The sequence below is a fragment of the Giraffa tippelskirchi genome, chromosome 10 (genome assembly GCF_054371585.1).
Source record: "Giraffa tippelskirchi isolate mGirTip1 chromosome 10, T2T-mGirTip1v1.2.pri, whole genome shotgun sequence".
NCBI lineage: Eukaryota > Metazoa > Chordata > Mammalia > Artiodactyla > Giraffidae > Giraffa > Giraffa tippelskirchi.
In genome coordinates, this window is record NC_137284.1 from 74,442,896 (window position 1) to 74,457,375 (window position 14,480).

At 37.8% G+C, this 14,480-nt stretch overlaps 1 protein-coding gene across 6 annotated transcripts in view; it reads left to right on the forward strand.

Moving 5' to 3' along the window:
- HDAC9 (histone deacetylase 9) overlaps window positions 1-14,480 on the forward strand; it is a 788,642-nt gene that overhangs the window by 638,745 nt on the left and 135,417 nt on the right. For all 6 annotated transcript variants that reach the window (XM_081537682.1, XM_081537684.1, XM_081537687.1 and 3 more), the window contains one exon: window positions 9,443-9,561. In XM_081537682.1, the coding sequence (XP_081393808.1) occupies window positions 9,443-9,561 (119 nt within the window). The remainder of the gene's footprint in view (window positions 1-9,442; window positions 9,562-14,480) is intronic.

Consider the following 14,480-nt stretch of genomic DNA (forward strand, 5'->3'; position numbering starts at 1 on the left):
TAAAGTGTCATACTTGAATCCCAGTACATAATGGCTGGAAGTAAAGTTTAAAAATAATTCTCCCTCAGAATATTAGGACAGTCAGTGTTGCCGGTTAGGCTTTTGATGTCAATCTCATTCTTCATCTTTTTTGAGGGTGACTTTTTTTTTTTTAAGGAACTCTGGGGATTTGAAGTTGCCTGAGAATATGTATAAGTGTGTATTTGCTGTTATAGATAGAGCTTGGCACTGGTTGGATTTATCAAATCTGTAGACTTTAGTCATTTTTCAGCTCCTAAAATTATCTTCTACTATTAGTTGAAAAATTCCTCCTCAGCATTCTCACGGATCCTGTTATTCAAATACAAGGCTTCTATATTGATCATTCATGTCTATTTTTGCACTTATTATTATATATTTTATCTATTTGCTTCCTTTTATAGGGGACTATTTCAATTTTACTTCTTCAGATCCCTTACTAATGTATACAACTGTAGTTTCTATCTTTAAGTTCTTTCTTTGTTCTTCAGTTTTTCTTTTTCATGGCAGCATATCTGTGTTTTAAAGGTAAAATGCTTTCTTGAATCTCCTTGAGATTATTACTTCTGTTCCTGAACTATCTGTGTTCTGTCCAGGGTTGTTAATATTCACATTTATTTTGAACTTTTTTTTCTTCATATTGTTGAGTCTCCTGGCTTGTGGTCTATGCGTCTTCCTGTACTTGCTCAGTCAGTTGTGCCCAACACTTTGTGACCCCATGGACTGTAACTCGCCAGGCTCCTCTGTCCATGGGATTCTCCAGGCAAGAATACTGGAGTGGGTTGCTATTTCCTCTTCCAGGGGATCTTTCTGACCCAGGGATCAAATCTGTGTCTCCACTGTAGGTGGAATCTTTACCCATGAGTCACCTGTATCTTCCTAAATGACTGTATTTTGGGGGACAGTATCCACATAAAAAGGCTTGGCTTTCTCTAGACATCCTTTTCTTGAGAAAGAATCATGTGAATGTTTTGCCTGTGGTTAAATATTGGTTACTGGCATAGAGGAAAGGTAATTAAGATGTTGAGCTTTAGTCCTGGTCCTCTTAACCAGCTAACATTTTAAAACTTTCTTATTTTCAGTCCTGCCTCTTTTTCTTTCAACATCCCTGTTTCTTCAGCAGGGTTCCATTGCGTATCTCTCATCTGTTCTATGGTAACCTTCTTTTTGTTTCATTCTTTTCATATGCGCTTGGTCAGTTCCCCTTTTCTGGAGATTTATTTAAAATATATATTTGTTGCCAACTCTGCTATCCTCAGTTTTTGTTACACATATACTTGGTAGCATTTTATTTTAAAGTACTGTTGGACTTATGGAAGAGTTAAAAGAATAGCACAGAGCTCCTGTATGCCCTACACCCAGCTTTCCATACTCTTAGAAACTTATAAAACCACAGTATAGTTTTCAAAATTAAGAAGTGAATATCTGTGTAATACTCGTAAGTAAGCTGCAAACTTTATATGGGAGCGCACTTTACCCAGTAGTGACTTTGCACTTTCCCCTTTCTGTTCAGGGTCCAGTCCAAAGCCTCATGTTGCACTTAGCTGTCATGTCTCCTTAGTCTCCTCCAATTTGTAGCGAATTCTTAGTCTTTCCTGGCCATGACTTTTAAAGTGTACTGGTCATTCTGTTTTGTCAAGTGTCCCTCAATTTGGGTTTGTCTGATATTTTCTAATTATTAGGTTTGAGGTTGTATGTTTTTAGTAAGAATACTACAGAATTGATCCTCCTGTCTCAGAGAGTAGTGATGTTAATATGTCTTTTCACTGGAGATACTAATCTTGATCACTTGATTGTAGTAATAGCTTATTCAAATACTTATTTTCTATTTATGTCAATTCTTCTGTACTTATTAGTTGAAAGTTTTCTGTAAGGCAGAGGTATTTTTTTCTTTTCTGTGTTTCTTCTATTATTTTTTAATCTATGGGAGAAATCTTGGATACTTACTAGACTCTATGGATTATAATCCAGTAATGTCATTATTTGTTTTGTTCATCAGATTGTCTCACCTTTGGCCATTGGGAGATCTGTGACCTTGGCTTTTATGCCCTACTAACATGCCCCATCTTTTTTTGAGCATTTTATTTATTTATTTTTTTGTCACCTTTTTGTCACCAGAACATGTTCCAGAGATATCTTGTATTTTCCCTGCTATAGTCCTGAAATCAACCACTTCTCCAAGGATCCCCGATCCTTTTTTTTTTTTTGAAGACTGATGCTAACTGTACTCTTTGCCACTGCACTGTCATTGCTTTTAGGAAATATATAATAACCCATGTATAAAAGGTTTATCTGTATCTATCTACCTGATTTACATTTAAAACTATGAGTTCATTTGTATATTTTTATAATTTTCTTTCAGTGGTATATTGGGATAAGATGAGGGTCTAACAGATGCATAGAACAGTCTTATGGACTCTGAGGGAGAAGGTGAGGGTGGGACGTTCTGGGAGAACAGCATTGAAACATGTATATTATCGTATGTGAAACAGAACCCCATTCCAGGTTCAATGCATGAGACAAATGCTCAGGGCTGGGGCAATGGGATGACCCAGAGGGATGGGATGGGGAGGGAGGTGGGAGGAGGGTTCAGGATGGGGAACACATGTAAACCCATGGCTGATTCATGTCAATGTATGGCAAAAACCACTACAATATTGTAAAGTAATTAGCCCCCAACTAAAATAAATAAATTTATTAAAAAAAAAAAAGAGGGTCTAACACATATGCATTGTTCACTGTCTTTTACCAGAAAACCCAGATATTCAGATAAAATTTTAAATGAATGCTTTTGAATATTTGTTTTAAGATTTGCTTAAGAAAAATCTGTTTAAAAGAGATCTGTGGTGCCTTAGTTTCATCAGTTTAAAAGAGAACTGAGCATGAGTTTAATACTAATAATAGGAAAATAAATAAGATTCAGTTCAAAATTTAGCATATCTTTAAGCCAAACGGTATTTGCAACATAGTAGACACTCAGTAAGCATGGTGTCACACAACTCTTATAATCATGCATCACTAACTTATTCAACAAACACCTACCACTCAAACACAACTCTAAACATATATATTTTAAAATGGAAGGCGTTTAAAGTGGTGTTGTTGTTCAGTCGCTCAGTTGTGTCTGGCTCTTTGCAACCCTGTGGACTGTAGCATGCCAGACCTCCCTGTCCTTCACTGTCTGCCAGAGTTTGCTGAAACTCATGTCTATTAAGTTAGTGAGACCATCCAGCCATCTCATCCTCTGCTGTCACCTTCTCCTCCTGCCTTCAATCTTTCCAAGCATCAGGGTCTTTTCTAATGAGTCGACTCTTTGCATCAGGTAGTCAAAGTATTGAAGCTTCAGCTTCAGCATCAGTCTTAATGAATATTCAGGATTGATTTCCTTTAGGATTGACTGGTTTGATCTCCTTGCTCTCCAAGGGACTCTCAAGAGTCTTCTCCAGCACCACAGTTTGAAGGCATCAGTTTTTCAGCACTCAGCCTTTTTTATTGTCCGGCTCTCACATACATACATGACTACTGGAAAAACCATAGCTTTGACTATATGGACCTTTGTAGGCAAAGTAATGTCTCTGTTTTTTAATATGCTGTTTAGGCTTGTCCTTGCTTCTCTTCCAAGGAGCGGGTGTCTTTTAATTTCATGGCTGCAGTTACAGTCTACAGTGATTTTGAAGCCCAAGAAAATAAAGTCAGCCACTGTTTCCACTGTTCCCTCATCTATTTGCCATGAAGTGATGGGACCAGATGCCATGATCTTAGTTTTCTGAATGTTGAGCTTTAAGTCAACTTTTTCACTCTCCTCTTTCACTTTTATCAAGAGGCTCTTTAGTTCTTCTTCACTTTCTGCCATAAGGGTGGTGTCATCTGCATATCTGAGTTTATTGTTATTTCTCCCAGCAATCTGGATTCCAGCTTGTGATTCATCCACCCCAGCATTTCGCATGATGTTAAATAAGTATGTAAGTTAAATAAGCAGGGTAACAATATATAGCCTTGATGTACTTCTTTCCCCATTTTGAACCTCTTTTTTCCAAATTTTCTCTTCTTTCATATTTTTGGAATGAATTCAAATATACAGGATTAGTCCTGTGAAGTAGAACATTTTGAAAGCCTGTGTGAATTTGCGGGCCAAAGTTTTACTCTTTTCTTCTAAGGTTAGAATAATTTTTTTTTTTTTTGGCAAAAATGAACATTTATAAAAATGTTTTGTTAGATGGAACAGTTTGTATCTCATTCTCTTTTTTAGTTTATACCTTCATTTTGATGGGAGCATTCACTACCTTCTTTTGATAGTATTTGTGGGAGATATTTTATTTTTGTTTTGATATTTTAAATGTCTGAAATTATTATCTGCTCTCAGTTTTACATCTTGGATGTGTATGATGTTATAAGTTTTTAAATTTTTTCTGTAGATTTTTGCTTCATATGTTGATTTCCTAAACGGGTCCTTCAAGTTTCTTGCCATTTTTTCACATCTCTGTTTTGTGCTATACTGTCTGAGAGAATTTGTCAAATTTATCTTCTAAACAGTCTGTTACACATTTTTTTGCTATTTCTTTTTTTTTTTTTTAATAGCACCTTCTTCTTTTTTTTTTTTTTTATATTTTTTACATTGGCCTCACTTTTTATTTTCTTTTTATTTTATTTTATTTTATTTTATAAATTTATTTATTTTAGTTGGGGGCTAATTACCCTACAATATTGTAATAGTTTTTGCCATACATTGACATGAATCAGCCATGGGTCTACATGCGTTCCCCCTCCTGGACCCCCCACCCACCCCCCTCCCCATCCCATCCCTCCGGGTCATCCCACTGCCCCGGCCCTGAGCCCTTGTCTCATGCATCGAACATGGAATGGTGTTCTGTTTCACATATGATAATATACATGTTTCAACGCTATTCTCCCAGAACGTCCCACCCTCACCCTCTCCCTCAGAGTCCACAAAACTGTTCCATGCATCTGTGTCTCTCATTCTGCCCTGCACACAGGGTTATCGCCACCATCCCTCAAATTCCATATACATGCATTAGTACACTGTATTGTTGTTTTTCTTTCCGGCTTACTTCACTCTGTATAATGGGCTCCAGTTTCATAGCACCTTCTTTTCATTATGTACCATCTTATATATTTGAGAGTAATCCAAATTTCTGTAATTATACTCTTCCCTGCATTGTCTCTCATTTTCTGAGTGCCCTTTCTTTTATTCGTTTGTTGGCATGTTACTTTTGTTGTCTTTCATGCTAGAGACTTTCTGCACACAGTCCATCATATCTGAGAAAGGGGCACCAAAAAGATAGGTGAAAACTCTATGTGACTGAGAGGGGCTTTTGACTGATGAGTTTACTGAGGGAAGATAAGGGGAAAAAAATCTGACTGTTGGTCTGAGTGACTCACAGAAGTCAGGCTCTCTGGGTATTTTCTCTTTGGCCAATTTGTTTCTCAGGAAAGATAGGGAAAAGTCATCTTGCTTTTTGTGGCCTATCTTTGAGTTTCCTTCTCCATAGATCAACTCAAAGTTTCCCGTATTATGGTAGCCCTTGTCTCCTATCCTATCATTTTCTTTCAAAAATATGTACATATATATTTTATATCCAGATATTGAGAGAAGCCTTTATGAAGAAGGTAGTAAGTGAGCTGTGCCTTGAAGGATGTTTATCCTTCAGTCAATCTTACAAGTATAGATTGACTGGGGAGAAAGAAGAGAAGTGGAAGCAACATTCCAAAGAGAAGGAAAGGAGGCGGAAAACTCTAATGCATGGTTATTGTAATGCATATGATTGAATGGACAACATTGCTTAATTATCTACCTCCATATTTTCCTAAGAGTAGTGTTTGTTAATTCTTCAAGAGATGGGAATACCAGACCACCTGACCTGCCTCTTGAGAAATCTGTATGCAGGTAAGGAAGCAACAATTAAAGCTGGACATGGAACAACAGACTGGTTTCAAAGAGGGAAAGGAGTACGTCGAGGCTGTATATTGTCACCCTGCTTATTTAACTTATATGCAGAGTACATCATGAGAAACACTGGGCTGGAAGAAACACAAGCTGGAATCAAGATTGCCAGGAGAAATATCAATAACCTCAGATATGCAGATGACAACACCCTTATGGCAGAAAGTGAAGAAGAACTAAAGAGCCTCTTGATGAAAGTGAAAGAGGAGAGTGAAAAAGTTGACTTAAAGCTCAACATTCAGAAAACTAAGATCATGGCATCTGGTCCCATCACTTCATGGGAAATAGATGGGGAAACAGTGGAAACAGTGGCTGACTTTATTTTTCTGGGTTCCAAAATCACTGCAAATGGTGACTGAAGCCATGAAATTATTATTATTTTTTTTAATAAATGTATTTATTTTAGTTGGGGGCTAATTACTTTACAATATTGTAGTGGTTTTTGCCATACATTGACATGAATCAGCCATGGGTTTACATGTGTTCCCCATCCTGAACCCCCCTCCCACCTCCCTCCTCATCCCATCCCTCTGGGTCATCCCATTGCCCCAGCCCTGAGCATTTGTCTCATGCATTGAACCTGGAATGGTGTTCTGTTTCACATATGATAATATACACGTTTCAATGCTATTCTCTCAGAACGTCCCACCCTCACCTTCTCCCTTAGAGTCCATAAGACTGTTCTATGCATCTGTGTCTCTTATTCTGTCTCGCATATAGGGTTATCGTTACCATCTTTCAAATTTCATATATATGCATTAGTATACTGTATTGGTGTTTTTCTTTCTGGCTTACTTCACTCTGTATAATGGGCTCCAGTTTCATCCATCTCAGTAGAACTGATTCAAATGTATTCTTTTTAATGGCTGAGTAATATTCCATTGTGTATATGTACCACAGCTTCCTTATCCATTCGTCTGCTGATGGACATCTAGGTTGCTTCCATGTCCTGGCTATTGTAAACAGTGCTGTGATGAACATTAGGGTACACGTGTCTCTTTCAATTCTGGTTTCCTCGGTGTGTATGCCCAGCAGTGGGATTGCTGAGTTGTATGGCAGTTCTGTTCCCAGTTTTTTAAGGAATCTCCACACTGTTCTCCATAGTGGCTGTACTAGTTTGCATTCCCACCAACAGTGTAAGAGGATTCCTTTTTCTCCACACCCTCTCCAGCATTTATTGCTTGTAGACTTTTGGATAGCAGCCATTCTGACTGGTGTGAAATGGTACCTCATTGTGGTTTTGACTTGCATTTCTCTAATAATGAGTGATGTTGAGCATCTTTTCATGTGTTTGTTAGCCATCTGTATGTCTTCTTTGGAGAAATGTCTGTTTAGTTCTTTGGCCCATTTTTTGATTGGGTCGTTTATTTTTCTGGAATTCAGCTGCAGGAATTGCTTGTATATTTTTGAGATTAATTGTTTGTCTGTTGCTTCATTTGCAATTATTTTCTTCCATTCTGAAGGCTGTCTTTTCACCTTGCTTATAGTTTCCTTTGTTGTGCAAAAGCTTTTAATTTTAATTAGGTCCCATTTGTTTATTTTTTCTTTTATTTCCAATATTCTGGGAGATGGGTCATGGAGGATCCTGCTGTGATTTATGTCGGAGAGTGTTTTGCCTGTGTTTTCCTCTAGGAGTTTTATAGTTTCTGGTCTTACGTTTAGATCTTTAGTCCATTTTGAGTTTATGTTTGTGTATGGTGTTAGAAAGCATTCTAGTTTCATTCTTTTACAAGTGGTTGACCAATTTTCCCAGCACCACTTGTTAAAGAGATTGTCTTTTGTCCATTGTATATTCTTGCCTCCTTTGTTGAAGATAAAGTGTCCATAGGTGCGTGGATTTATTTCTGGGCTTTCTATTTTGTTCCATTGATCTATATTTCTATCTTTGTGCCAGTACCGTACTATCTTGATGACTGTTGCAGCCATCAAATTAAAAGACGCTTGCTCCTTGGAAGAAAAGTTATGACCAAGCTAGATAGCATATTAAAAAGCAGAGACGTTACTTTGCCAACAAAAGTCCATCTAGTCAAAGAGTGATTTTTCCAGTAGTCATGCGTGGATGTGAGAGTTGGACGATAAAGAAAGCTGAGCACCAAAGAATCGATGCTTTTGAACTGTGTTGTTGGAGAAGACGCTTGAGAGTCCCTTGGACTGCAAGGAGATCCAGTCAATCCATCCTGAAGGAGATCAATCCTGGGTGTTCATTGGAAGGACTGATGTTGAAGCTGAAACTCCAATACTTTGGCCACCTCATGTGAAGGGTTGACTCATTGGAAAAGACCCTGATGCTGGGTAGGATTAGGGGCAGGAGGAGAAGGGGATGACAGAGGATGAGATGGTTGGATGGCATCACCGACTCGATAGACATGGGTTTGGGTAGACTCCTGGAGTTGGTGATGGACAGAGAGGCCTGGCGTGCTGCAATTCATGGGGTCGCAGAGTCAGACACGACTGAGCAACTGAACTGAATATGTAGTTATTGTAAAAAAACATCTGGGAACTTGCACATTTAAAAAAGATGAACGTAATTGTGTCACTATTCAAGGATATGTATTTTAATATTTGGTTTAGTTATTTCTCCCAAACATACAAAAGAGGACTTACTGCCTTTTAAATTCAGTATAGGGTGAACTAGTCCCATTTCATTTCATTAAATAGTCTCTGAAAATTTGGATTTAAATGATGGCACACTTGTTGTGAAGCCTGCATTAAAATCCTGTTGGTTTTATAAAGCCCAGTAGCATCCACTAGTCACTGGCTCTCAAATCCAGCTCTGAGGAGGAAGGGGTGAGGGAGGCTGGGAAGGTGAGGAGGTGAGTGCTCAAGTGTCCAAGTGAGGCCAGCAGGGGTGGCAGTCAGGGATGAGGCAGCCGCATTCCTGGTGTCTCTGACCTTGGACTCGCTTAACATTATAGTCTGGATCCTATTAAAGGAATTTTGTGTTTTTCCTTTGTGAGAGTAACCCCCTACCACGACAAATATTTAAAAATGTTTCTTAAAAAAAGTTGGAAAAGCAACTTTTTCCCCAAAGAAATTTATAGTTCAAATTTACACCAAGTTCTTACTAACTGGAGCAAGCCAGGTTTTCACTAAAGCTTTGCCTTTCCTCTGTAAAACATTAGTCACTCCCTTGGAAGAAGCAGTTTTTTTATAGGCAGTCGGATAAAACAGCCACAGATGTTCATGTAATATGACGGGCTTTAGAATGTACCTGCAAGCATTTTTTTTTTTTTTAATTTGGAGAAAAAGATGAAAGAAAAAAGACTGAATTGGGATGCTAAAATAAGTGACTGACTCAGTATTAAGGAAATGATAAGTTTTTGATCCACTAAATAGTGTTTTCTTTTCCCCTTTTCTTTATTCTTGGGAAGTTCTTGAGATTGTGCCAAATCATTTTCACTGCACAATTTTTGAAGGTATTCGCCATTCCCATGTGTAACTGGTTGCCTTTTTACTGTGCAGAACTGTAGTGAAGCCTGTGGCCGCAGAGTTTGATCCAGACATGGTCCTGGTTTCTGCTGGATTTGACGCATTAGAAGGCCACACCCCTCCTCTGGGGGGGTACAAAGTAACAGCAAAATGTAAGTAATATGCAGGATTTTTTTTTTAACATGTGAAGAATAAACTTAGGTGAGACATTCAAATGATTTTAGATGATGTTTACTGTTCCGTCAGATTCATCCCTCTGTAGAAATTGGCCTTTAAGAAGAGTTAAATCGTTCCCTTTGGTGGACTTGAAGGGATGTTTCAGAACCTTTAGTTTTTCAGGAATCGTGTTTTGTTATTTAAAGGCAGAAGTGATAGGGTTTCTGTTTAAAATATGTTAAATGACTTGAGAGGTCTAGAAAAGATACTGGGCTTTTGCAAGTAGATTGGAAGTCCCTGTGTTTATTTCGTTGCACTTTGGGTAGAAACAGCTATTTCCCAGTGTTTCCTCTTCTAGGTTTGAAGACAAAAGTGAGGCTCTGTACTAGCCTATGGGTAGCACTCAGGGTCTCTACTGGTCTTCTCTTGTATCGCAAAGATTAACTTTTTGGATGTGTGCCCTAGCAACTAGACACCACATGAACAAATGAATTTTGTGTCATATTGCATTTGAATAACATGACCTAGTAGAATCTGGCCAGAAAGAGTATTTAGAAGGATTTCTGTGCTCTCCAAATATGAAAACAGGGCATATGTATAGTCCACACATGCAAATATACGCTGGCACTATGTTAAAAAAAAAAAGATGAAGGAATAATGTAAAATAAGTAAAATTACACCAAGAATAGTACCCACTATTGTGTATTTTAGTGGGAGTTGAAAAGAAATTGAAAACAACCCAATTAGTTTTAAGTGAGACAGATGAGTTTGGAACAAACGTGTTTTATTAATTTGAAAAGAACCAAAGAACCGGTATTATGCCAGCCTTTGTTTTAAGTTGGCATCTCATGTGATGGAGTTTTCTGCACTTTAATTCTTCCAGTAACATTGTTAGGTAGTAGCTATTTTTAACATCTGTTATTTACTCAGTGTTCTTGGTGCTTTGTTGTCTATTGAAAATATATTAGAAGAGGCAACTCTGCAAACACAAACGAAGCGTAATTCACAATTGTGTTAACACTGAATAAGGGAGGTGTTTGTTCACATCAGGTATCTTTATTATCCTTTTTCTTTGTGAAGTTCCACTCACAGGGAGGTTAGTCTTTTCACTGCAGATAAACCTCATTTGGGTCAAGACTGTTGAATAGTTTAGTCTAAGTAAAGGGGGAAAAGGCCTGTACCCTAGACTGAGATAAACCCAAACAATAGAAAACACATGAGCAAAGACAGAAATGTAGAAAAGGTGTCCTTTACCATTAAATCCAAGAGTCGCCCTCAGAACGAGGAATGTCTGTTCTTGGGTCTTTCTCCTTGCCAACATGAAAAGTTGTAACAAGTTCGAACTAGCTGGAAGGCACTGTCTTTTTGTTTGCTTGTTTATTTGTTCATTTTTTGCCAAGTCAGATTCAAACTCAAATCTCATATGTCATCTTGGAAGTTTCTACCTCTTGTTAGCTTTAGTGCAGTGCACCAGGACCTTCATTATATAATGTTTCTTTGTCACTTGGAGGGAAAGCTCTTGATTGTTCTCTATCCCAGAAGTTTATCTGTAATTTCGCCAGTCCCTTCACTCCCACCCTTCCTTATCTATTTCTTCTCGTCTATATCTTTTCTATTCAACAGACCATTACTTCATTACTAGGTGACTTGTTTCCTAAGACATACAGCCAGACACTAATTTTAAATGTTTTAATAATTGACCCTTTGTTGAATATTCACAGTTTAACAAGGAAAAGATATACAATTAGGGAAGGAAATCTCAGAACCCGAAGAGGTTATCTAGAACATTTGTAGATGAGAAAACGAACTTATTTTACCATCTGAAATAATTGGGGTTAAAACCCAAGTACTTACCCTGAATTTGTAGTTAGATGAAATTATATAAGCTTTTACTGGACATTGTCGAAAAAGAAAAATGTTTCATAAAATGCATAGAGAATAGAGAACTTGGGTGCACACTACAGAGGACGTTTTGGTGCCCAAGACCCTTAACTTCACAGTCAATCAGCAACTGACACTGACAGTCCCGTGCTATCTAAATGAAAAATAGCAGAACATCATAAGCAACTGTCTGTACAGATCAGCTCATGCAGGCCTGAGTTTGCCAGCTATATTTTCTAGAGAAGCTGCCATACTGACAGGGTGCAGGTTAGAATTACCGGACCACTGTATAGTTATTCCCTAAATAGTTCTCATGTAGTCATTTTTTCTTTATAACCACCCAGCACATGCATTCATGTTGCCTTGGTTTATACAACAATATCGGTCCTTCACTCTCCTATACTGTAAGTCATTCTCTGTTTGAGGAGAGCCCCAAAATGAGGCTAGAAATGGACTAAAACCTAAAGTAAAAAAGTAGAATTTAAAGAAGCAAGTTTCCTTCCTGATGTTTTCCCATTCCTGCAAAACTCACCCTCGCCCATAGTAGAATGTTTAAGGATCTTAAGAGTGTAGTTTGGAGGATACTGGCTTGTCAGTGATGCTAAATTTTATTGTCTTAGCACATTGAATAAATCCTGTAAAACTTTTGTTTGTTAACTCTCATATGAGAAGATAAGTCAAAACAACAAGTTCTTTTGTTTGTTTTAAAAATATAATTAAAGTTGATTTTTGGCTAGAACTGTTATTCTTCCTGTTTTCTCCTCTCGTCTCTTTATGTATTAAGTGTTCTTTGTTGTGAGACTATAATACAGATATTCAGATCTACTTGTGCTAAAGTCTTAAATGAATCATCTGAATTAGTTATTTGAAATCTCTGCTATTCTTTCAGTTAACCACCAGGATTAAGGTCCAAGCTGAACAGAATAATCTTTGTATCCTGCCCTAAACGTTACATCAAATTTTACCTTACAGTTATCAGTTTATCTTTTTAAATACTCTCATTTGGATCTTTTTGTCTTCAGTTTACAGTTTAAGAAGGTTAGTATGCCAACTGAATGCCATGTTAAATTGAATAAAATAATTGGTTCACCATATTGCAGCACCCCCTGGCTTAACAGTGTGTGTGTGCACGCTAAGTGGCTTCAATTGTGTCTGACAGTTTAGAACCACATGGACTGTAGCCCGCCAGGCTCCTCTATCCAGGGGATTCTCCAGGCAAGAATACTGGAGTGGGTTGCCATGCTCTTCTCCAAGGGAATCTTCCCAACCCAGGGATCAAACCCACATCTCTTTATGTCTCGTGCATTTGCAGGCGAGTTCTTTACCACTCGTGCCACCTGGGAAACCCAGCTTAACAGTGTTGTCACCATAAAGAAAAAAAAAAAGATTCTTTAGTTCAAATTCACTTTACAACAAAACAGATCTTTCTTTCTTTTCAACACGTCTGTGTACCGTTTGGAATAATGCAAAACTCATTTTGAGTTGATAGCCATATGTGATTTTTTTTTTTTAAAGCTGCTTTTATAAACATTGAATAGTTTTATAGTCCTTGAGATAGAAACCATTCCCTTAGAAAATACACATGTGTTTTTTTGGACAACTAAAGAATAGGTAATAGTAACATATCTTAAAGTTTTGAATTACCATCTTCTCCTTGATAGAGGAGTGATCCTCTTACTCCTCTTACTCCTTTTTTTATATTTTCTTGTATGTGGGTCTTTCATGGTGGTACACTGTTGTGGGGAAGATGCCTGTCTAAATGAATTGGTACTAACAATGGTCACTTATTCAATATTTCCTTTAATAGAATTATTGTCAAAAATGATGCAATATTAAATGGAGAAATAATGGTTTTCTTAATATTGCACCTTGGTAATGATCACTTGAATATTAATACCTACTAGAATCTAAATTTTAGAAAAGATAATTTCAAACCTTTAAAACATCAACAACTCCGTGTTAACACCTTAGAGAAAACCAAAGGACAGTAATATGGCATAGAAATACCGCTCTTTCCACATTACTGTCCTACTGCTTCACAGGTCGATGCAATACCGAGAAAATATCTGTCAAACTTTGAAGGTACCTGTTTAAAAAGTGGTGGTGGGGGCAGGGGGATCATGTGATTAACATGAAGGACGAAAGAGATCATATTTATTGCGCCGCAGTTGACACAGATACACTCCTACAAACAGAAGTAGAAATCTGTGATTCTTTTTACAACTTAAATGTTTCAAGTGTTAACTGTAGGGATATTGGTTGTTCAATAAATACACAATGGCACTGTTGAAAAGTATGATAGGGACCCTGCGAAAATCTGCATTAGTTTTTTAAAAGCACATTTTTTCCAGTGCCTTCTTTTCCGTTTATTAAGTGATGATTTCTAGTCTGTAGCAAAATTATGAATTGAGTTTACATATGAACATATTTGTTCGACAATAAAGACCGCCTGGTTGGAGAAGGCAGTGGCACCCCACTCCAGTACTCTTGCCTGGAAAATCCCATGGACGGAGGAGCCTGGTAGGCTACAGTCCATGGGGTCGCTAAGAGTCGGACACAACTGAGCGACTTCACTTTCACTTTTCCCATTCATGCACTGGAGAAGGAAATGGCAACCCACTCCAGTATTCTTGCCTGGAGAATCCCAGGGATGGCGGAGCCTGGTGGGCTGCCGTCTATGGGGTCGCACAGAGTCGGACACGACTGATGCGACTTAGCAGCAGCAGCAGCAGAATCTAAATGGTAAGAAAACTCATTTCATCTCTCCTCAGAAAAATAGGACAGTGGGAGAATTAATCCTTTAAATAATAAACCTGAAATAAGTGTGAAAAACTATGGGAGAGTGCAGGAGAGTTTGTTGAGGGGTCAGAGGACCTATGTTTAAATCTCAGCTTTGTTCCGCACTAATTTTGTAAGCAAGTTAGTTTCTTAATCAGCAAAAAAAGTGGAAGAATAGGGAGATAATAATTATACCTGCAATATAAGGAATAAATGATTCAAGCTTACGAGGTAATGGTTTTGAATTTTATTGCTC